Consider the following 21,458-nt stretch of genomic DNA (forward strand, 5'->3'; position numbering starts at 1 on the left):
GCCGCCAGAGCACGATTTCTGTTCTCATCCTGAAGCAAAGTTCTTAACCCGAGGAACTATTTCTGGGTTAGTGGAGTCTGTAACCTGAAGCGAATGTAACCCGAGGTCCCACTGTACCTCATTGTGATTTCAGTGATTTTGTGGTCTTTTGCTTTAGCTTTTTTGCATTTAATCTAGCCATAATACCAAGATCCTTTTCAGAGGCAAGGGAAACTGCAGAAAGTATGTTTTAGGCCATACTAATGAGAAATGACTACCCAGAACTCTGGGACAGCTAGAAAGCACACGGTGCGTACAGGGGCAGACTTCGGTCTTTCCAATTTCAATGGCGCCTCACCTGAGGCCAAAATTCAGTGCCCCGCCTTCCGCCCTGCTTAGTGGAGTACATCTTCAATGCGATACCTTACAACACTCCTAGGCTCTGTGCCCAGAGCGATGGAAATGGTCATTGCTTCCCTAAATTCGCCTCTGGCGCATAGTAGTTACAACTATGGCATTTGCTCCTACAAGAGGCAACAATGGCAATCCATTTTGATAATTTTAAGAGAGAATTAGACAAATTCATGGAGGATAAGGCTATCATCAGTAACTACTAGATGTTCTATCCTCCACTGTCAGAGGCAGCATGTCTCTGAATCCCAGTTGTGAGAATCACCCATGGGCAGAGTGTGGCTGCATTCATTCCTGCTTATGGACTTGCCACAGGCATCTGGTCCAGCTCGTCTTAGCATTTGTCACCTGGACAACTGGCAGGTAAGAATGTATCTGCTCACCTGGCCCAAGCATATACAGTGGTACCTCGAGTTAAGTACCACATTTTTCGCTCCATAAGACGCACCAGACCATAAGACACACCTAGTTTTTGGAGGAGGAAAACAAGAAAAAATATATTCTGAATCTCAGAAGCCAGAACAACAAGGGGGATCGCTGCACAGGGAAAGCAGCGATCCCTCTTGCTGTTCTGGCTTCTGGGATAGCTGCACAGCCTGCATTCGCTCCATAAGATGCACACACATTTCCCCTTACTTTTTAGGAGGGAAAAAGTGAGTCTTATAGAGCAAAAATACGCTACTTATTTCGTTCCGGAGGTCTGTTCTTAACCTGAAACTGTTCTTAACCTGAAGCACTACTTTAGCTAATGGGGCCTCCTGCTGCTGCCGTGCCGCCAGAACAAGATTTCTGTTCTTATCCTGAAGCAAAGTTCTTAACCTGAAGCACTATTTCTGGGTTAGCGGAGTGTGTAACCTGAAGCGTATGTAACCTGAAGCGTATGTAATCCGAGGTACCACTGTAAATGGACAGGATTTCCTACTGTCTTCTCTCAGAAGCAGCAGAACTAGAACCGGCCTGGTTGGCATTTTTTTTACATAGAGGGAGATTCACTAACTAAACAGATGTTCCTTTGGAGAAAAATATTCAGAAATGCAAGTTACAAGAATAAGGAGAAAAGGCAATGAAACAAAAAAGCCATTTAATGTGATATTCCACATTAACATGACAACAGTTCATTGACATGACAACAGTCCACTTCGTTCATTACTAACAGGGCTGAGTGTAAAGAGTCAGTGTTAGATACCCCCCACCAAAAAAGGGCATTCTTTCTGCTTTGGAGTTACTACCATGATTGACCTACAAAGAATTGCCCCAAATAAGAGCTGAATCTTTTCCATAGTTTGTCTCCTGATACTAGATTCCTCTTTTTTTTGCATTAAAAAGCTGTCAACTGTGACATGTCCCTAGAGATTTTCTGGCTGCACCACTAAACATGTTTTAAATATGGAGAAGTACTACTGAAGAGAGATTTGATAGTAGGCTCTTTTACTGCTTCTACAGTGTGATGGTTAAGATAAACTCGTCATCAACTATTGTTGTGGCCTCGGGAAAACTTAGGTCCACATCATATATGGGCCTAATACAGGTTTCCTGGCTTACACCAGTCTTATAAATATTCTGTACCTGAAGCTCTCCGAGCAATTTAAATAAGCCCTTAAAAACCATTAGTTATGTCAGCGCAGCCCACAAGAGAATTTATGCTCCAGGAAATCCCAAAGTCCCCTAGGAGCTCCTCTGTCGGAAGATGACAAGCTTCCTTTGTCCACAGCTTCAGGAGACTGTTGGACATTTCTTGCAGCAGAACTATTTAACAGGGAAGCAAACGGTCTCCACTACAACTAGAAAAATAAAAGTGTCCACAGATATCGCCACCCCTCAAACCAAAAATAGGAAAGGATCCTGGAACTTTCAGTTTTGCTCTTTCACTAACTTTGCATTCACTCAGTCGTTCACAGGAAGCAGCTGACCCACCCTGTTGTATACATGGTTCTGTCTAAATTTAGAGACACAGGACAAGAACTTTTCTGAGGGCTGCTCGGTGTTTTATAAACATTGCACAGCCCTCGCTTTAGCCACTCGTGATAGTACTGTGCGCAATCTCTCTGCCTTGACCAGACACTATAAACAAGGGAGGAGAGACCTTGCGGCCTTGCGGAAGTTGTTGGACTCCCATCAGCACCAGCCAGCATGGCTAATAATCTGGGATCACGTTGAGTCGTAGTGAAGCAAAACCTGGAGTGCCATCTTTCCCAACTACCACATAACATAGCTTAAGCAGCCTGGGAGGCTTTGCACTGTTAGGAGGGCCTAAACACTACTCAACCCCATAATACTAAGACTGAGAGGCAGCATCAAAGGGGCAATTTCAAGAACTTGGAATTCCTTTTAAAGTATAAATGAACACTGAAAGGTGATCTGAGCCCATGACCTAGCTGTAGAGGCGCATCTATCAGAAATAATACTATACTAATACTATTCATGGTTCTAAGTTATCTTTTGCTCCTTTGTACTCTCAGAAATATATACAAGCAGCCTCCCTGCTGCCTTCCAGTTGTTTTAAGCAATGCTGTGTGACAACTGCTGGAAGTGTAAACGTTCATGCTATAATTTTGTAAATGTACTGAGGGAAATAATTTGCACAAGCTTCCAAGGAAACAGTTAAGGATGCACATCAATCTGCAATGCCTGCAGCCTCCATTGGCCAACCACGGGCAGCTTCCTTCCATGAGATGACTCTCAGGTTCTAGCAATGGGAGAATTATCTCTTTCTCCTACATAGACTTGAGGTCTTTAATGAAATCAGGAGTTGGACAACACCTGGAAGGCCACTGGTGAAACCACAGCTGGAAATGGAACAGTGGACCAGATGGGTCTTTCGGCTGCTCCAGAAAAGGAATTCCAGCAAGACATTCCGTGGTTCCCACACCAGCACAACCAAAATAAACGAATAACTGTTCTTAGTGAACACTATGAATGACAAAAAGTTGTTTGCCTTGACAACCACTCCAAAAATAGATGGGGAAACTGCTTTCTTACTGCAGCTTCAGGTAATAATTGTTTTTCCATTGGGAGGGGAAAATGCAATCAACTCAATAATGGGCCGTTTGGATGCAGGGGAGATAGTTATACTATGTTACTTTGAAGAATCAATAAGAGATCTTTAAATATAATAATGGGGCATTTGGTCAGCAGGCAGAATGAGATTTTAGGTAATGCCAGAAGCAATGCAGATTACATAAGGAAGAAAAAGTGTACAGAACACTGGCAGGTTATGTTGCTTGCTATACCTATCTAAGCATGAGCTGGGCCTCTCAGAAGAGGCTCAGCTGGTCACTAAGTAACGTAGGTTGGTTTGACCTAGTGGTTGGAGCTACCTTCTCTCCAGCGAAGGTAGCTTGCAATCCAACTCTTCCCTTCTTCTCCAGTGTGCACACCTGTGCAAGACAACATTGCAGCTCTTTTTCCATAGGCTTCTGATTCGGGTGCCATAAACTCCCCATTAGGCGACGCAGTCCTTTCCTCTTCCAGACCTCACAATATGAGTTTGTGCCTTTTTACACTCAGGGAGGCTCAACTGTTTCTTTCCAGATAAGCAGACAGGAAGGGAGGGTTGACACAGCTAGATGCCTCTGACTGAGAGGTCTCTTAAAACGCTACATGCTGCTAGATCTGAGAAACTGGCTTATTCGGAGATTATGTCTAAAGCAACTAGGCAAGCAATTGCAACTCCAGGCTGGAAGCAGCGGGGCTGAATCAAGCAGCAAAACCACCACTGCATACAGAGCCCTCCTGCCACCGCAGAACAGGATGGCAATAAAAGCTGCGAGTTGTTGTTACACCAACTGTAGACTGGCTTGGCAAGAGAGATCAGGTCCATTGCCAATAGCAGATCAAGCTAGGGCAGCTCTCCCTGCCCATTCCAAAATGCCTGGGTTTTTTGGGAGGGCAGTGTAAGGTTGGCTGCAGCCAGCAAGGATGCTGTTGGTGGTTGCTTCTACCTGCCTGCACTTTCAGCATTTTTGCAGTGATGGAGGCTCCTGCTGGCAGAGTCGAGGGCAAAAGGACAGCGTTGCCATTTCCTAGCCCCTTCGAGGTCGCATGTCAAGGGCTTGGTTTGGTCTGTAGGGAGACCTCACAGAGAATGCAAGAGGGGCGCGTCTTTGCCAGTTTTAGGCAGCCCATGGAAAAAGAGCAATCAGTGATCTTTACAGGTGTGCTGATTCAAATGCACTCCCTTAGTGTTCCTTATCAAATACTTGAGAGCCGGCTCTCGGGGAACATTTTCTATCCACAGACCAGCTTTTAGAAAACATTTGCATGGTGGGCGGTGGGAAGACACACCAATTCACCTAAAAGGTGCTGAACTGGACACATTTTTAAAATAGCCCACTGGACCAGGTATCTGTGACTCCCAAGTGGCGCTGCTAGACCGGCTCCAGGTCACTTTCACAGGTATGCATTCATGGGGAACCATCCCAAAATCGATCCAATGGATGCAGAGCAGTATGGTACAACAGTGGGCTGTTAGTTCTGCAGCCGTACCCGCGAAAAATGTGATGGAGGCTGGAGATCTCCCTTTGCATTGTAGGATCAAGATCATGAGCTAGCTAGACCGACAAAACATTCCCAGCTGTGCAATGCGAAAATGGACACAAGGAGGAAACTAAAATGCCTGGTATGTCAGAGAGGCTGGCAGTAAGTCAGGTTACTGAAGGACAGGATTGTACCTAGTGATTCTAATAAATAAAAACGGACCCATTGCAACTGACACAAATTCCTATGGCCCGCCAAACAGGCAAAGAAAAGGGACCGATCCACAGACACCGACACTACTACAGTCCCATGGGAGTCAATGGGAGAACACCAGTGCAAGTGTCTATAGCCACACAGGGATATTAGAACGCTGTTTTTTGCAATCTCGGAAGACAACGGAAGTTGCCTTTGTTCCAGCTTTTTAGAAAAGGCAGTACCGCAACCTCCGCTCTTAAACAGCAGTCCACTTTTCACAAAGCAAAGCCTTCCTGAATGCCGCAAAACCCGAAACAGAATGTTAACATATATTAGTGTGCAGGGGAGACGGTCGAGACTGTTGTACAGCGTAGTGGTTGCAGTTAAGAGCAGCTTGCATAGTTCAGTCATCACTAAGCTCGTTTCTGAAAAGTGTTGTTCTTGTTGTTGCTGGGGAAATTGAGTCACGATGTCCGGATGAGCGGCGCTCTCTCGTCTTCGGAAGCCTGCAATTAAGACAGGTAGGAAAGACAAACACAGAACTGAAAGGTGCTATCCTGACAGGTATCAATACTGCAATCCAAGGCTGACAAATACAGCATGTGCTTCCCCTACACTGTAGAAGTGTCTCGGTTTTATACCTGTAAAACAATCACAGCTTCCTGCAAAGAATTCTGGGACTTGTAGTTTAGGGTGGGTGCTGAGTATTAAGAGATCCCCAGGCTCCACTTGCAGAATTACAATTTGGGGGTGGGGTGGGCAGAGAATTTCACTATACTAGTTGAAGTCTGTGTTATGTATATGCCTTAAGAGATCATAGAATCATAGAGTTGGAATAGACCACAAGGGCCATCGAGTCCAACCCCCTGCCAAGCATATATATTTGGAAAATTACAGTAGGGATATGATGTATATGGCTTTTAGGGAAATGACCTTAGATATCTGTCATGTCATGGTCAGAGGTTTTCCTTTGAAAAGTTGTGCATCTTAATGGGGCCGATAAATCACATGGTACCATGTTCTAAAGACTGTACCATTTCAGACTGGAGGTGTGGTACCACACATTTGAATATCCAGTTATAGCAATTATCTCCCTGCTTGTGGAAAATTAGCACACCAGGGACAGGCTTTTAAGTCTAGCCTCCTCCCTCATATGTCAGATTTCTACATGCGGGGAAGTTTTCATCTCCACCATCGAACCGAGAAATCTGAAAGTAAGTCAAGATCACATGACTTTCCATTAGATGAAGTGTACTGCCCTCGAATGTATCTTGGATCCAAATTATGGACAAATCTTTCAGCCTCCCCGACCAATTGACAAATTGGGAATTGTACCCTCAACATTCCTATGATAAGAACCAGCTGTTGTTGCCTGCCCGCCCCCCAAAAAACTGGACACATTTTGCATACTGAAAATTCTTACATAAAAGTAAACAACTGGCAATACCCACCCCCCACTCCCCAAAACCCATCACCATGGCCACAAGACTTGGCAACCCCTGTTCCATGCAGTCTCTTAGTTAACCCATAAGCGCAGTAGGTAAAATTGCTTCCGGGGGGAGCAGAGTGAGAAGGACAGGGAGAAGCAGGGCAGAAGGGGTTCACCTGGCGAAGCAGAATCGCTGCCGCTTTCTGTGAAAGGACTGGTGGAGCCAACCCAGGGTTTCCGCTGGTGCACCTGCACTGTGCTGACCTCCCCACTGCTTTCCGCTCTTGCTTCCGGGAAGCGGAAGTGATTGCAGCTCCATCCCACCGGGTAATGCTGCCTCTAGGTTCAACTGAGAAACCGATGTCCGGCCAGCAACAGAACAACACCCCTTGCTTGTTTCCTCTCTCTCTCGTTTTGGACAAAACCCACCACCGCGATGGACACCCCAAGCAAAGCCGCATGGCGCACACCAACACAGAAGCAGGTTCACTTTTGCGGTTGCAAGAACCTGCTCAGAAACGAAGTCCACACAACAGGCAGAGTGGGGAAAAGACTCCTGGAGCGCTCTGGTATCCCTCCGCCAACTTTCAAACTAGGGTGGGCTCCAAAGTACTCAACTTGGACTGGGGAGACCTGGGTTCACGTTCTCACTTAGCCCATGATGGTTGCAAGGAGACGTTGGGCCAATCAGCCTTGTATGCTCTAGTTATCGCCCGCTTGGACTACTGCAATGCGCTCTACGTGGGGCTCCCTTTGAAGGTGACCCGGAAACTACAACTAATCCAGAATGCGGCAGCTAGACTGGTGACTGGGAGGGGCCACCGGGACCATATAACACTGGTCCTGAAAGATCTACACTGGCTCCCAGGACGTTTCCAAGCACAATTCAAAGTGTTGGTGTTGACCTTCAAAGCCCTAAATGGCCTTGGCCCAGTATACCTGAAGGAGCGTCTCCACCCACATCGTTCTGCCCGGACGCTGAGGTCCAGCGCCGAGGGCCTTCTGGCGGTTCCCTCGCTGCGAGAAGCAAAGCTACAGGGAACCAGGCAGAGGGCCTTCTCGGTAGTGGCGCCCGCTCTGTGGAACGCCCTCCCATCAGATGTCAAAGAGATAAACAACTAGCTGACATTTAGAAGACATCTGAAGGCAACCCTGTTTAGGGAAGTTTTTAATGAGTGACATTTTAATGTATTTTAATCTTTGCTGGAAGCCACCCAGAGTGACTAGGGAGACCCAGCCAGATAGGCGGGGTACAAATAATAAATTATTATTATTATTATTATTATTATTATTATTATTATTATGGAAGGAGGAATGAAAGAAAATGTATATAAAAATAAAAGAAGAAAACAGTAACTAGGACTCTTCCTGACTAAAGAAATCTAGTTAAGGTGTTATAGGATTAGGATTATATATTATTTATTTCAGTCAATGGCCAGTAGAACTAGAAGAATTTTAGTCAGTGAATTAAATCCACACATGAGGAAAGCTGTATTTCTAGCTTAGGGAAAAAGACCACGCTCGCTTTCTTATTCAATAGGGGAACACAGCAACACAGGAAGCTGCTTCATGCAGTCAGACCAACAGTTCATCCAGCTCAGGATTGTCTGCACTGACTGGCAGTTGCACCTACGGATGATGGGGACTGGACTGGCAAATACTCTACCACTGAGCTGGGGCCCTGACCCACAGCACACAGATGTCCAAACGGACATCACCTTAAGAAGGGCATCCCCTTCTCTCGCTTTCTCTCGCAAGCACACACATGCTCACATGGCGACTTGACTAACCAACCAAGCAACGGTGCCATTCAAACTACGTCGACTCAGAAGTTAAGCCCCGCTGAATTCAATGGGGCTCACTCCTAGTAAGTGGGGTAAGAACTGCAGCCTAAACGTCCCAACATTGCTTGGGCTGCAGGAGTGAGATTGCCAAGACCTTCAAGCGAGGAGTGTTGACCTTAAGGCTGGTTCACACATGCATGTGTTTGTTGTTCTCGACTCAAAAGATGTGTGCTTTAGGGTAAAATGCACTTGCATGCAGAGCGAAAAATACACATTTTGTGATAAAGTAAGTATTTAAATGTGTATACAAAGGTGATCTTCATATTGATTTTTTTTTAAGTCAAAAAGGGAACAAGATGGGCATTGCAAACTGCCACAGATGGGGAATATATTGACTGATCCATCCATTCCCAGTTTGAGCTGATATTGGGCTATGTGAAAAAAACTACCGTTGGCAATTAATTAGTCATGCAAGTGTGAAAGTCATTACAGTCAATGAATGATAGTCATCACACATGTGCGAAACAGACCTTAAGACTTTGGAGTTCACTAGCTAACCATTTCTCCTTAGTGAATAAGGATTGTAGCTAGGAAGGAGGATTAGGAAAGAGATATGGACTTTGCTGATCTTACCATGTGTCTTAAGACAGCTGCTGAACGTTTGCGGAAAGGTGCTTACTCTGTGTCTACTAAACCTTCGCTGCCCTAGAACCAGCATTTCGGAAGAAACAAATAAAAGGAAGACAACAGAGAAAGGAATAAAACAAAAACACAAAATCTTTCTGGTGATTGCATGAAGAAAGTAAGTCAAAATCAAGAGGAAATTTAAAAAAAGGGAAAGGTTTTGATTTTTATGAAAATGAACAAAATAAGAGAGGTACAGAGAAAGCAAAGGGAAAAGGTCAGATCCAAGCGCTACCTTACCTCCTCCCTCGCCCGTAAGGGCTTGCAGACAAGCGCAACAAACAGAGCACCAAAAAGAATCCCTAGTGCCATGATGATATAGGGGACGCTGGTCATCACCGCGGTTTCAAGAAGAACAGTCTTCAATTTTGCCACGGATGCTTTGTCCAGCACAACACTCTGGAGGATAAAAAGGGGCAGGGAGGAGAGAGGCATAGATTCATTCTGTTATCCACACGACTCTAGTCAAATATGATTCAGATCAGCCTTTGTCGACACGCTGCCTGCCAGATGTTTTGGACTTGCTATGCTGCCTGAGTGGGGCTGAAGGGAGATGTAGTCAAAAAAGTCGGGAGGGCAAGCAGACTGGGGAAGGCTGATTTAGATTGTGTCTCCAACTGGTGCTATGGAATGAGCTCCCTGCTGAAATATGAAAGGCCTCATCTGCATGGGCATTCCGCCGGCTCTTGGAGGCAACCTTCTCATACAGACATTCCCTCGATCCCAGTCTGCTGTTTTAATCACTGCATTAATGTGTTAATGGGATGGGCTGCACTGAAACTCAAAGTGTATCACTGCTCCATCCCTCCCAGAAGGAAATTCGGCTTGAAAGGCACATTCAATTATAGCAAGTAAAATACTTTGTAATTTGTGCAGGCTTGCACTTTTTTTGTCGTGGGAATAAACATTTTATTGAGATGGCTTCATTTTTTTATTTTAATTACGGTGCGTTTATAATCCATCTGTATTACACTCATGTTGCACAATTGGTTTTTATGTTTTGTGATCCACTTAGACACTATCCTGGCATTAAGCGGGATGCTAATTACATAATCATCAAGCTTCTCTTGCTTGTAAATTTGCCCCTGCAACCTAAGCTAAATCTGTAAGCTAATGCCCTGAACCCTTTCAGTGTCTTCTTTTCTCAGGACCACACCCAATATATTTTTGCTGTTGCAGGGGAGTTCAAATTTTGCAGCCGTGTTCTTCCCTTCCCTGTACTCTCTAATTGTATGCTGAGTAACATAACAATAACATCAGAGGGAGGTCTTCCTGGAAGTTTGATAACCCACCACCACCCTCGTAAAGCTCCACACGTAGGCAATGCAAATTCCGCACAAAGGGCACTGAATTCCGCAACATACGCAAATCGTGCAAGTAGACGAAGTCATATTTATTCTGTTTTTGGCAATCAAGGCAAGGAAGACTAATGATCTATGCACTAAAGCATGGGTAGGCAAACTAAGACCCGGGGGCCGGATCCAGCCCAATGACCTTCTCAATCTGGCCCGCAGACAGTCCGGGAATCAGCGTGTTTTTACATGAGTAGAATGGGTCCTTTTATTTAAAATGCATCTCTGGGTTATTTGTGGGGCACAGGAATTCATTCATTTTTTCTCCCTCCAAAATATAGTCCGGCCCCCCACAAGTTCTGAGAGACAGTGGACTGGCCCCCTGCTGAAAAAGTTTGCTAACCCCTTCACTAAAGCATTCTCTCCCTCTTCAAGTAAAGGTTATTCTGCAGCTTCACTAGCTTCTGAGATTTCAGAATCCACATTATTCCCCAACAATTCTCCTTGCAGTATATATCCCCCCCCCCCCAGATAAGTTCCACCTGTCACAACACGCTGGGTTAGCGGTAAAGAAGCAGAAGGTGTTTTGCAAAAACGCCTACCTCGTTTATGTAGAGCACAGGGAGGAACATGGTTTTGATGTTGCCTGTTTGGCTAAAAGAAGGTGGAAAAGTAGTTTAAAGAACTGTTGCATACAACATAGATTGCCACTTCACTCTCAGGTACTATGAGATCAGAGACTGGCTCTCTTCGCTGCCCCCAACCCCAGTGGATAAAGGCTTTTGGAAACGCTGCTCTCCCAACGCGGTATCTGCGCCGTCCATTGTACGTCTTAAGGCAGCCCTGTTCAGGGAAGTTTTTAATATGTAACGCTGTACTGTTTTTAACACTGATTGGGAGCCGCCCAGAGTGGCTGGGGAAACTCAGCCAGATGGGCGGGGTATAAATAATAAATTATTATTATTATTATTATTATTATTATTATTATTATTATTGAGTGCAAGAGGTGTGGCTAAAAATTAACAATACAAGGGTACAGCACAGGTGCCTAGTCAGAAGCTTGGCTGGCAGGGCAGCTCTCCCTATCCAGATGCCAAAATAGGCTGCTCACCTCTCTACACATGCAATTTCTCGCCTACTCATGCCACAGGCTACTTGAAGTGGCTTAGCAAGGTCAGAGGGTGGAAATGAGAGGAGCACACAGATCTCGTCACCCCTCCCCTTGCACTTATCCCTGGCCAAACCAGCACCAGACCTTTGAAACACTATTATATCACTTTGTAAGAGTCATTTTGTAAGGGACGCGGGTGGCGCTGTGGGTTAAACCACAGAGCCTAGGACTTGCCAATCTGAAGGTTGGCGGTTCGAATCCCCGCAATGGTGTGAGCTCCTGTTGTTTGGACCCTGCTCCTGCCAACCTAGCAGTTCGAAAGCACACCAGTGCAAGTAGATAAATAGGTACTGCTCTGGTAGGAAGGTAAACGGCGTTTCCGTGTGGTGCTCTAGTTCGCCAGAAGCGGCTTAGTCATGCTGGCCACATGACCCGGAAGCTGTACACCGGCTCCCTCAGCCAATAAAGCGAGATGAGCGCCGCAACCCTAGAGTCGGTCACAACTGGACCTAATGATCAGGGATCCCTTTACCTTTACCTTTAAGAGTCATTGCTTCCCTCCAACGAATCCTGGGGACTTCAGTTTGTTAAGGATGCTTCCAGCTGTTAGGAGACTCCTCTCCCCTCTCACAGAGCTACAATTCCCAGAGCGGTTTAGTACTCAATCCCTGTTCCCAGGGAACATCAACATGCTAAAGCGATACGGTTTAAATAATTAAATATCCTAAAAAATCTCATTCATCTTTTCAAGTATCTACTGCGCCTTTTAATTTAACGTCCTTTGTTCCCCTTCTCCTATCCTGCTTTATATACGACTCATTCTAATGGTTTTCTTATACAGTGGTGCCCCGCAAGACGAATGCCTCGCAAGACGGAAAACTCGCTAGACGAAAGAGTTTTCCGTTTTGGAGGTGCTTCGCAAAACGAATGTCCTATGGGCTTGCTTCACAAGACGAAAATGTCTTGTGAGTTCCTGCGGGTTTTTTTCCTTCACCCCCCCCTTTTCTAAGCCGCTAAGCCGCTTATCAGATGATCCGATAAGCTGATAAGCCGCTAAAAGCCGCTAAAAGCCGCTAATAGCGCTAATCCTCTAATCCGTCAATGGGCTTGCTTCGCAAGACGAAAAAACCGCTAGACGAAGAGAATCACAGAACGGATTCTTTTCGTCTTGCGAGGCACCACTGTACTGATTTTTTAAAAAATTTAAAAACCCCAACAGAGTACTTACATAAAATCGGGTAGCCTTTCAACGTAAGTATTGATCTGCAGTCGCCGGGCTGCTCTGACCAGCACTCCTGTCAACTGAGGGATAAAGGAATTGTGACTCAGTAAGATTTTAGAAATTGGTTATTGGCGTGCATTAGTGTGTGCAGTGTATTTATTTATTTGCATCTAAGCCTCTGCCATCACCATAAACCATCCTAAGATGTTGCCCAAAGGAGACATCCCTACGAAGCAGAGAATAGCGCTCAACCCAAGAGTCATTGACCTATCTAGCTCAGATTTACCTGCACTGACTGGCAGAGGCTCGCCAGGGTTTGACATCATCAACCAGGAGATGTTGGGAAGTTAAATCTGGGACCTTTTGCATTCAAAGCATGCGCTCTGCCGCTGAGTTATGGTGCTTCCTCGCCATGCCACGTGGGCTGCAGCGGAAGCAATGGCTCCTGCTGTTTATGGAGGCTACCCATAGGCATGTTAATTGCTTGCTGAATTTGTTAATCCTGAATACAGGCAACTCTCCATTTGCGTTCAAGGCACGTGTAACCACAAACCCGGAAGCCGCGCAAAAAGGAGCAAAAACAGCCCTAAAAGAGCTGTGAAAACGGCACAAAAATAGTGCCTAGCAATCCCTTGAGCCCTTTGAGGCCTGTGGAGCGTTGGAGTTTGAGGAGGAGGAGGAGGAGGAGGAGGAGGAGGAAGAAGAAGAAGAAGAAGAAGAAGAAGAAGAAGAAGAAGAAGAAGAAGAAGAAGAAGAAGAAGAAGAAGAAGAAGAAGAAGAAGAATTTATTATTTATACCCCGCCCATCTGGCTGGGTTTCCCCAGCCACTCTGGCCAGCTTCCAACAAAATATTAAAATACAGTGCCAGACTTTTAGAAGACATCTGAAGGCAGCCCTGTTTAGGGAAGCTTTTAAGGTTTGATGCTTTACTGTATTTTAATATTTTGTTGAAAGCCACCCAGAGTGGCTGGGGAAGCCCAGCCAGATGGGCGGGGTATAAATAATAAATTATTATTATTATTATTGTTATTATTATTGTTGTTGTTGTTGTTGTTGTTGTTGTTGTTACAGGTCCTTCCTGAAAGCCAAACCGTAACAACTATAAGGCAGAGCGTGGTACCTACAGGGTTTATGTCCACATATGTCTCGTGCTCCTCCTGATTCGGATGCATGCCATCAATGTCCTGGACAAACTTATCATCGGATAGGTAAAAATGTGGGGGTGATAAAAATATCGGTGCACCTGTAAGAACAACAGCTGTCAGAAACTGAACGGAAAAGGGCACATTTCCCTTAAAAAATTCCCTCCAGACATACAGCCACAGTTCTGCCCGTGTGGTGTGGTGCCTTCAACCACGAAGCTCACTGTGAGACCTTGGGCCAGCCATTACCTAACCTCCCTCGCAGAGCTGTTGGGAAGATAAAATGGATAGGGGCAAAGCTATATACACCACCTTCAGGTTGCTGTAGGAAAGGCAGGATATAAATTGAGTCTTGTAGTACTAAGTAAGTGTCCTAATTTTGCTCACCCTTTAAATCTCATGGACTTTACACTATTATAATTATAATCAATAGTACCACTGTTTTAACATCATGAAGATGAATTAAAAAGCCAGATAACTAATCAACCGAAGCTGCTGTAATAATAATAAGAGCTAGCATTTATATGGAACATTTTAAGCATTCAAAGGTCTTTCCCTTCGCTCGGTGAGCCTTGCGACAGAACTATAAAACAGGCTAGTATCATTATCCCCCTCCTGCAGAAGCTTCCCTGACAGACCACCAAATGAATTCGAGCCAGAGGTGAGAACTGAACCAGTGACATCCCAGTGCACAAAATTCTCACTGGTGCCCTAGCAGTATTTCATAGAATTGCAGAGCTGGAAGGGACCCAAAGGTCCTCTAGTCCAACCCCCTGCAATGCAAGATCTTTTGCCTACAGGGGGAAAGTGGTGTCAGGCTTCAAGGACTTGGCTTCCTCCCCCCGCTCCCCTTTGGCAGTAAACAAGCAGAACAAAGAGAAAGGAGTCTCTTACCAGTTAGACATTTTAATGATCACAGTGAGAGAACAAAGAATCCATTCCTAGGAATGAAGGTGCTCCCAATTAAGGGTTTCCCACTTCCTCCCTAGACCCCCACGTCACTACCGTGTCTTGTAACCTGATCTTGCAACCACTGTGCTTTCTGTGCTGCCACATCTGCTCTTCTTGACCTTGGGCTGAGCGGATGAATGCTTTCAGAGAAATTGAGTCTGTTAACCCTCTCTCTTCCCATGTTTCTTCTCCTAGCTGTTCCCCACCCAGTATTTCCCAGCTTCTGCCTTCTGAACTATGCCCCTCTGCAAACCGCTGTTCCAAATCTATACTGTCCTCTTGCTCCTGGGAAGATTCAAGATCCGGAGCAGGGGGAGACTCCCACCATTCCTCCTCAGCGCACCCCTCCTCAGCACGGTCCCTGGCAAAAAAAGCTGCACCTTGGGGTGCTCCTGTTCAGGATTCCTTCAAGCCAGTCATACCCTTTCCCAGGATACTCCACTGCATGGCCCCTGCTCTCCCAGTTTCCATTTCCTGCTCCCTCCAACTGTCAGTCGGCATTCCATACCCACCGAGGATGCACAGTCCTTGCCGGGCTATTTTGGGGGTTTCCAGGAGTCAGAGATTACATACACACACACACACAAACCCAAACAAATCTGCAAAATGATACTGGGAGGTGTGCAGGGCTGGCAAAGTCTGTCCTGCCCTAGCATCCCTTTTGGCTCACGTACCTTGATTGCAGGCGCTGATGTTCAGGAGCCCTGCCCCTAGGCAGTTCCCTGCCGGTACACAAAACCCGGCATTGTCTGGATTGACGGAAGCGTTTGCAAAGAGCATCTCAGGAGGCGAAAACCGGTAGGCTGAGATCCCTTCAACAGTCACGTACTTCTGAAACGTGAGGTACATGGACCTGGAAAGGACAAGAAAAGCCTGAAGCCTTCCGCCGCGGGCTTTGATCGGAAACAAAAGACGCATTGTGTGCTCTTCAGGACTGCTGTGGTGTGAATGGAGGGCCTGTGTCACTGGAAACCCCTGGGGCAAAAGCCAGGGACCCATTGAGCTGGAAACTGCTGCCCTACTCAGTGAGCCAACAAGGCTACAGGTTAGAGCATCGCTTGGCTGGCAATGGATTAATGGGCTCCAGTTGGACTTCACCCACCTAGGCTGGCCATTGCATCACCTCATTAGAAAGAACGATGAAAGCTTCCTGTGCAGGGCTAAGTTGTTGCCTAGGCAGCAACACGCATTGGCTCTGACTTTGGACTAAAGATCTGACTTCCCAGTTTGTATTCCTGGCTTCCGATTCCTCTGGTTTGTAGCATCTGGTTCCCAGCTCCTGTTTGCTGCTTCCAGCTCAGCTTCTCCACCCCGTTTTCTCTCTTCCGTCTTCCAAACACAAGCACACACACGTGGTATGTTGGGGGCACAGCAGGGCAAGGAGCGATTTACACGTATTCCAAACAGAGGATAATCCAACGCTAGCAATGCTCACCAGGGAGTTATGGGCTTGGGATGCCCCATATACCCCACTGAAATGCACTAGTTAACTTTCCTGGTGGCCTGCTTGAACCTGCTCCTTCCTAAGTGTTGTTGTGACAGTAGGAAAAGCACTACGATATGAACACCTTCCACCATTCTTACCTACAGAAGTCTGATGAGAAAACGTAGATGGTTTCATCAGTGTCTATCAATGGGTGAAAAGTATCACCGTCGGTTCCATTTATCATGTTACAAGTTGGCGACGTCCACCAGTCTAGTGAGCTGCAGAGGGAAGACATACGGAGGAGGAACAGCTTTTGAGCACGTAGAAAAATCAGTGTTTTGCAGCAGCCTCAAATAAATCAGCCTAGGGCTATTATTCCCAAGTCACTTCCCCATCCGCCAGATGGAACCTCATCTCTGTTTCTTCTTATCCTCTTCCATATGCAGAAGAATTTCTTTGTCCTCAACTTTAAAGATCTCTACTGCCTTGCCCCCTTCATTTATTTTTACTTATAGCCCAATATATTTATCTACTGATCCCTGCCTCTCAACTTGGCTCCCTCAATCTTACCACCTTAGTAAGACAGCCTGTTCTTTTCAATGAGATGGCCCATTCTCCCTTACTGTGTAGAATTATTTTGTAGAGAACCGACAAAAAGCCACCTCTATTTTAAAAAAAAACTAACAAGAACTACCTCTTTTTATTTTAAAACAACACGACCCCTTCCACCAAGCCTTTGAAAAGTCCAGCAATCTCCAAACTGGTGTCCTTGTGTTATCCAGACTCCAACTCCCACCACCCCCAGACAGCATGGCCCATGGTGAGGGATGATGGGAGTCAGAGTCCAAGAACAACTGGAGAGCACTGGGCTTGGGGACAGCCTTTTGTTTAGCGTGGGGATTGCCAAGGCAGAGCACATGGGCGCCACAATGCTCATAAAGGGTTTCTTTAGCTGCCCTTGGGCTTTTATTTAAATAAAACTCTATCTGTTATGTACCGAAGTTCTCACTCTGGGCCAGCAGGGGGATACTGTAGATAGTTATGCAAATGAAGGATTGAAAGTGACATTCAGTGATTGGATAGTTTTAGAAAGTTGTTACAGTAACGTGGCACTGGAGCTCTATATAAGCAGGCTGACTGAGCCTTTCAGTTCAGTTCTGTCCTGGCCTGTGAATAAACAAGAGCTGTTTGAAGAATCGCTGTGTCGTCTGATATGTTCACCCACAACTTAACACTATCCCTCCTAGAAATAAAGTTATGGACCCAAACATGCAGGTACCCTTCTAAGTGATTTCCGTGAACTAAGCCAGTGTTTTAAGCCAATGGGTGAAGTCAGAGCTGCGACTGATTTGTTTGGACACCTGGCAACAGAAAATCTTGGGGTCCTAATTTGCTGGGGTCCCCCTCTCCTTTAATGCGCTTTCCCCTGCTTCTGTTTTATTTCTGAGGCAGAAATGCAACAAGCTTAAAGGTCTTCTGGTATGGAATTACAATTCTGGGGAAAGCTTCCCCAAGACTGTGCTCCCTTTAGTGTGTCATGCCATGGCGGCCATTTTGTGATGGGCACCCGCAGCACTCTCTCAAAATGTGCTCCCTGGCTTAGCACACTGATACTGCTCTATCAAATCATCACCATCATCGCCCAAGAGCTCTTGCTCTGCAAGTCTTTGCCTTTCAAAATTTGAAACTCGAATTATTAACCACGGAGTCCAGTGCTCAAATTAAAAGGAAAAGAAAGAAACATTACTCTTTCCCTCTCCATTTGACGATCTTCGTGAAGTCAAGGTAGTTCTTCTCCCCGCTTAGGACAATGTACTCGCCATCGTCGGACCCGTTCATCTAGAAATAAAACACGAATGAGATAGATAGAGAGAGCTTTTGCTTTCATGACCGCTTTTGTGATTGGTGGGATGGAGGGACAGGAAAGAAACAACTGATCGTTCACCCTCTTACAGGACTTGGGAACCTTTTCAGCCCAGATTAATATGCTAATCTGAGTATCAGTGAGCTAGGTAAAGGTAAAGGTAAAGGTAAAGGTAAAGGTACAGGGACCCCTGACCATTAGGTCCAGTCATGACCGACTCTGGGGTTGTGGCGCTCATCTCGCTTTATTGGCTGAGAGAGCTGGCGTTCAACTTCCGGGTCATGTGGCCAGCATGACTAAGCCGCTTCTGGCAAACCAGAGCAGCACATGGAAACGCCGTTTACCCTCCCGCAGGAGCAGTACCTATTTATCTACTTGCACTTTGACGTGCTTTCGAACTGCTAGGTTGGCAGGGAGCTCACCCTGTCGCGGGGATTTGAACCGCCAACCTTCTGATCGGCAAGTCCTAAGCTCTGTGGTTTAACCCGCAGCGCCACCCGCGTCCCTATCAGTGAGCTAGGAAGTGCTAAATAGGTTGGTTTGCTTGCAGACGCTGAGTGAAGTTCTCCAACATCCCTGGTTCCAAAGCCTTGTGATGGGAGACGACTGGGGCCTGTAGACTGAACTGGGCCTGCCTAGCCTCTCAATCTGGCCTGCCAGAACATTTCAGCTAAGGCACACTCAGCGGCCCTGCACCTGCCTCAGCCATAAGGTTGCTGGATCAGCGTTTCTCGCAGAAGAGTCCCTTTCAAAGCACTGTAACAACACTTTGAAAGGGGCTTCTGAAGATGCCTGCGGGCGATAAAAGTTCATCTGACATCAGATGGATGAAGGAAGGAGGGGACAGGGAAGAGCCAGCTGCATCCAGTCCAGCCCCACGGTGTCCACACAGAACAGCAAACACTTCTCCCCGATTTTCTCAGCCACCCTATTCAAGATGGCGCAGACCATACGCAGCACTCTGAACACAGGTGCATGGCAGATTGTATACTGGGATTGCAAGCCTTGATGCTGGTCTGAAGCAAAATCCAAGGTTGAGTGTGTAGGCCTTGTTCCGTTTGACTGGCAGGATGCGGGAGAAAATGTTTGCAATGGCTCCAAATAACAAAGAAAACAGGCAAGACCTTGCCTTGTAAGGAACAAAGCAAGCTTACCTATAAAATGCTGACCCAAGTTATCATAGAATTGTAAAGTTGGAAGGGACTCTCAGAGTCATCTACTCCAACCCCTGCAATGCAGGAATCTTTTGCCCAATGTGGGGCTCATATCAACAACCCAGAGATTAAGTCTCATGCTGTACTGACCGAGCTATCCCAGACGTGCCTATTCCAAACTCCATTCAGGAGGAATGTGACTTGCACCACCTTCCTCGAAGCTCAGGGTTTGGAATATGTGTAAATCGCTCCTTGCCCTGCTGTGCCCCCAACATACCCCTGGATCACCCCTTGGTGGGGGGCTTATACCAGCTGACAAGATGCTGGCTAACTTATGCTGGTGTATCTTTTGCCAGCTCTCCTAGGAAACCTCAGAATCCACCCAATCAAAAACTCTCACCCTAGCAGATCTTGAATTTGGATTATATTATTATTATTATTATTATTATTATTATTATTATTTGTACCCCACCCATCTGGCTGGGTCACACATTAAAACTTCCCTGAACAGGGCTGCCTTCAGATGTCTGCTAAATGTCAGGTAGTTGTTTATTTCCTTGACATCTGATGGGATGGCGTTCCACAGGGCGGGTGCCACTACCGAGAAGGCCCTCTATCTGGTTCCCTGTAACCTCGCTTCTCGCAATGAGGGAACTGCCAGAAGGCCCTCAGCGATGGGGGTGGAGACGCTCCTTCAGGTATACTGGGCCGAGGCCATTTAGGGCTTTCAAGGTCAACACCAACACTTTGAACTGTGCTTGGAAACGTATTGGGAGCCAATGTAGGTCTTTCAAGACCAGTGTTATGTGGTCTCAGCGGCTGCTCCCAGCTGCCGCATTCTGGATTAGTTGTAGCTTCCGGGTCACCTTCAAAGGTAGCCCCACGTAGAGCGCATTGCAGTAGTCCAAGCAGGCGATAACTAGAGCATGCACCACTCTGGCGAGACAGTCTGTGAACAGGTAGGATTGTGCGGTCAGAACCTTACCTTTTTAAAAAAGCCGAAGTCTGGGTCAATACTGGGGCGGAATTTGTGTAGTGCGCTGAGCAGTTTGTCTGTGTAGCCCCACAGCAGCTCATGGACAGTGCGGGTCGTGAACAAGTTTTCGTCAAATAATATGAGCAAGATCTCTGCAGGGAGACGCATGGGCGTTGCTGTAGCCATGTTCATTGCAACCTGATGGAAGAGGAGGAAAGCGTGTGAACATGTGGAGCTCACAGGGACCAGCCAGGCTTCTGCAGGAAACCCACAAGGAGGTCTGAAGCAGAAGAGCACTCTCCGTAGTTCTGACTCCCAGGAACTGGTTGGAAATGGAGGGGGTGTAGGGTCGGTTCACCCTTGAGGTGGGGTGAGGCAGCTGCCTCAGGCAGCCCAAGTTTGGGTGCCCCCACAGGCTCCCTGCCCACCCCCATCCTACCATCTGTGAATAAGCAGTGCTGGCAGCGGCGCCACCTTCTGGCAAAATCTTGGGTCCTCTGACTTTTGGCACTGTTTTACTGGAGTCAATGTACCGCAGTAGCAGACTACCTGAGAGGACGAATAGAGTTTGGGCAAACCGAAATAGATGAAACTGAACTGAATATTGGCAACCGATTTTAATAATTGGTTCTGCTATTTTTTTTAAAAAAGTAGTCTGTATATTTTAAGAACTTCCCTCTGCAAGCTGCTTTGCATGTATTTTATAATGAAAAACAGGATGTACGTTTTAAAACGAGTAACATGAGCCCCCGGTTTAAATTTCATGGCGGCCATAAAACTCAAGCAGGCAGCCACAGGCAAGTCATTTTTCTCTCAGGAGCACACAGTGGCACCACCCTAGCTCACGGGGCCATTGCAAATAATATTAAAATAATAATAATAATATCCCACCCTCCCCAGCCGAAGCCTGGCTCAGAGCGGCTAACAACAGTAAAATAATACAGCATTCTAAAATCAATTCATTATAAAATCAGTTCAAATCAAATTGATGGCAACCATTGGGCTAGAGTTCTGTGAGGATTACCAAAGGAGGGGGTCAGGCTGTGCCTTGGCCAAAGGCCTGGTGGAACAGCTCTGTCTTGCAGGCCCTGCGGAAAGATGTCAAGTCCCACAGGGCCCTAGTCTCTTGTGACAGAGCGTTCCACCAGAATGGAGCCACAGCCGAAAAAGCCCTGGCTCTGGTTGAGGCCAGCCTAACCTCCCTGTGGCTCGGGATCTCCAAGATGTTTTTGTTTGAAGACATGTTAAACTTGTGAAAAGTGCTACTGAGACATCATTAGGGTAAAACTGCACATTGAGTGCATGCGTGTTTTCCCTTTTGTAGCTGATGGTAGTCCAAAAGGAAAGGGGAGGCAGAGTTG

At 46.4% G+C, this 21,458-nt stretch overlaps 1 protein-coding gene across 2 annotated transcripts in view; it reads right to left on the reverse strand.

Annotated features, from left to right (window-relative positions):
- Positions 1–1,454: 1,454 nt before the first annotated feature.
- Positions 1,455–21,458, reverse strand: part of SCARB2 (scavenger receptor class B member 2) — a 38,356-nt gene continuing 18,352 nt past the window's right edge. Inside the window, exons 4-13 of one of the 2 annotated variants that reach the window (XM_083458847.1) lie at positions 20,107–20,295; positions 17,851–17,942; positions 16,262–16,381; positions 15,352–15,530; positions 13,709–13,827; positions 12,590–12,663; positions 10,853–10,904; positions 9,199–9,357; positions 8,908–8,979; positions 1,455–5,567 (exon numbers count right to left, since the gene is read on the reverse strand). In XM_083458847.1, coding sequence (XP_083314973.1) covers positions 8,950–8,979; positions 9,199–9,357; positions 10,853–10,904; positions 12,590–12,663; positions 13,709–13,827; positions 15,352–15,530; positions 16,262–16,381; positions 17,851–17,942; positions 20,107–20,295 — 1,014 coding nt within the window. In that variant the 3' untranslated portion in view covers positions 1,455–5,567; positions 8,908–8,949. The remainder of the gene's footprint in view (positions 5,568–8,907; positions 8,980–9,198; positions 9,358–10,852; positions 10,905–12,589; positions 12,664–13,708; positions 13,828–15,351; positions 15,531–16,261; positions 16,382–17,850; positions 17,943–20,106; positions 20,296–21,458) is intronic. The other variant, XM_083458846.1, reaches the window with a different exon arrangement.

Source organism: Podarcis liolepis, assembly GCF_965112155.1.
Source record: "Podarcis liolepis genome assembly, chromosome: 9".
Taxonomy (NCBI): domain Eukaryota; kingdom Metazoa; phylum Chordata; class Lepidosauria; order Squamata; family Lacertidae; genus Podarcis; species Podarcis liolepis.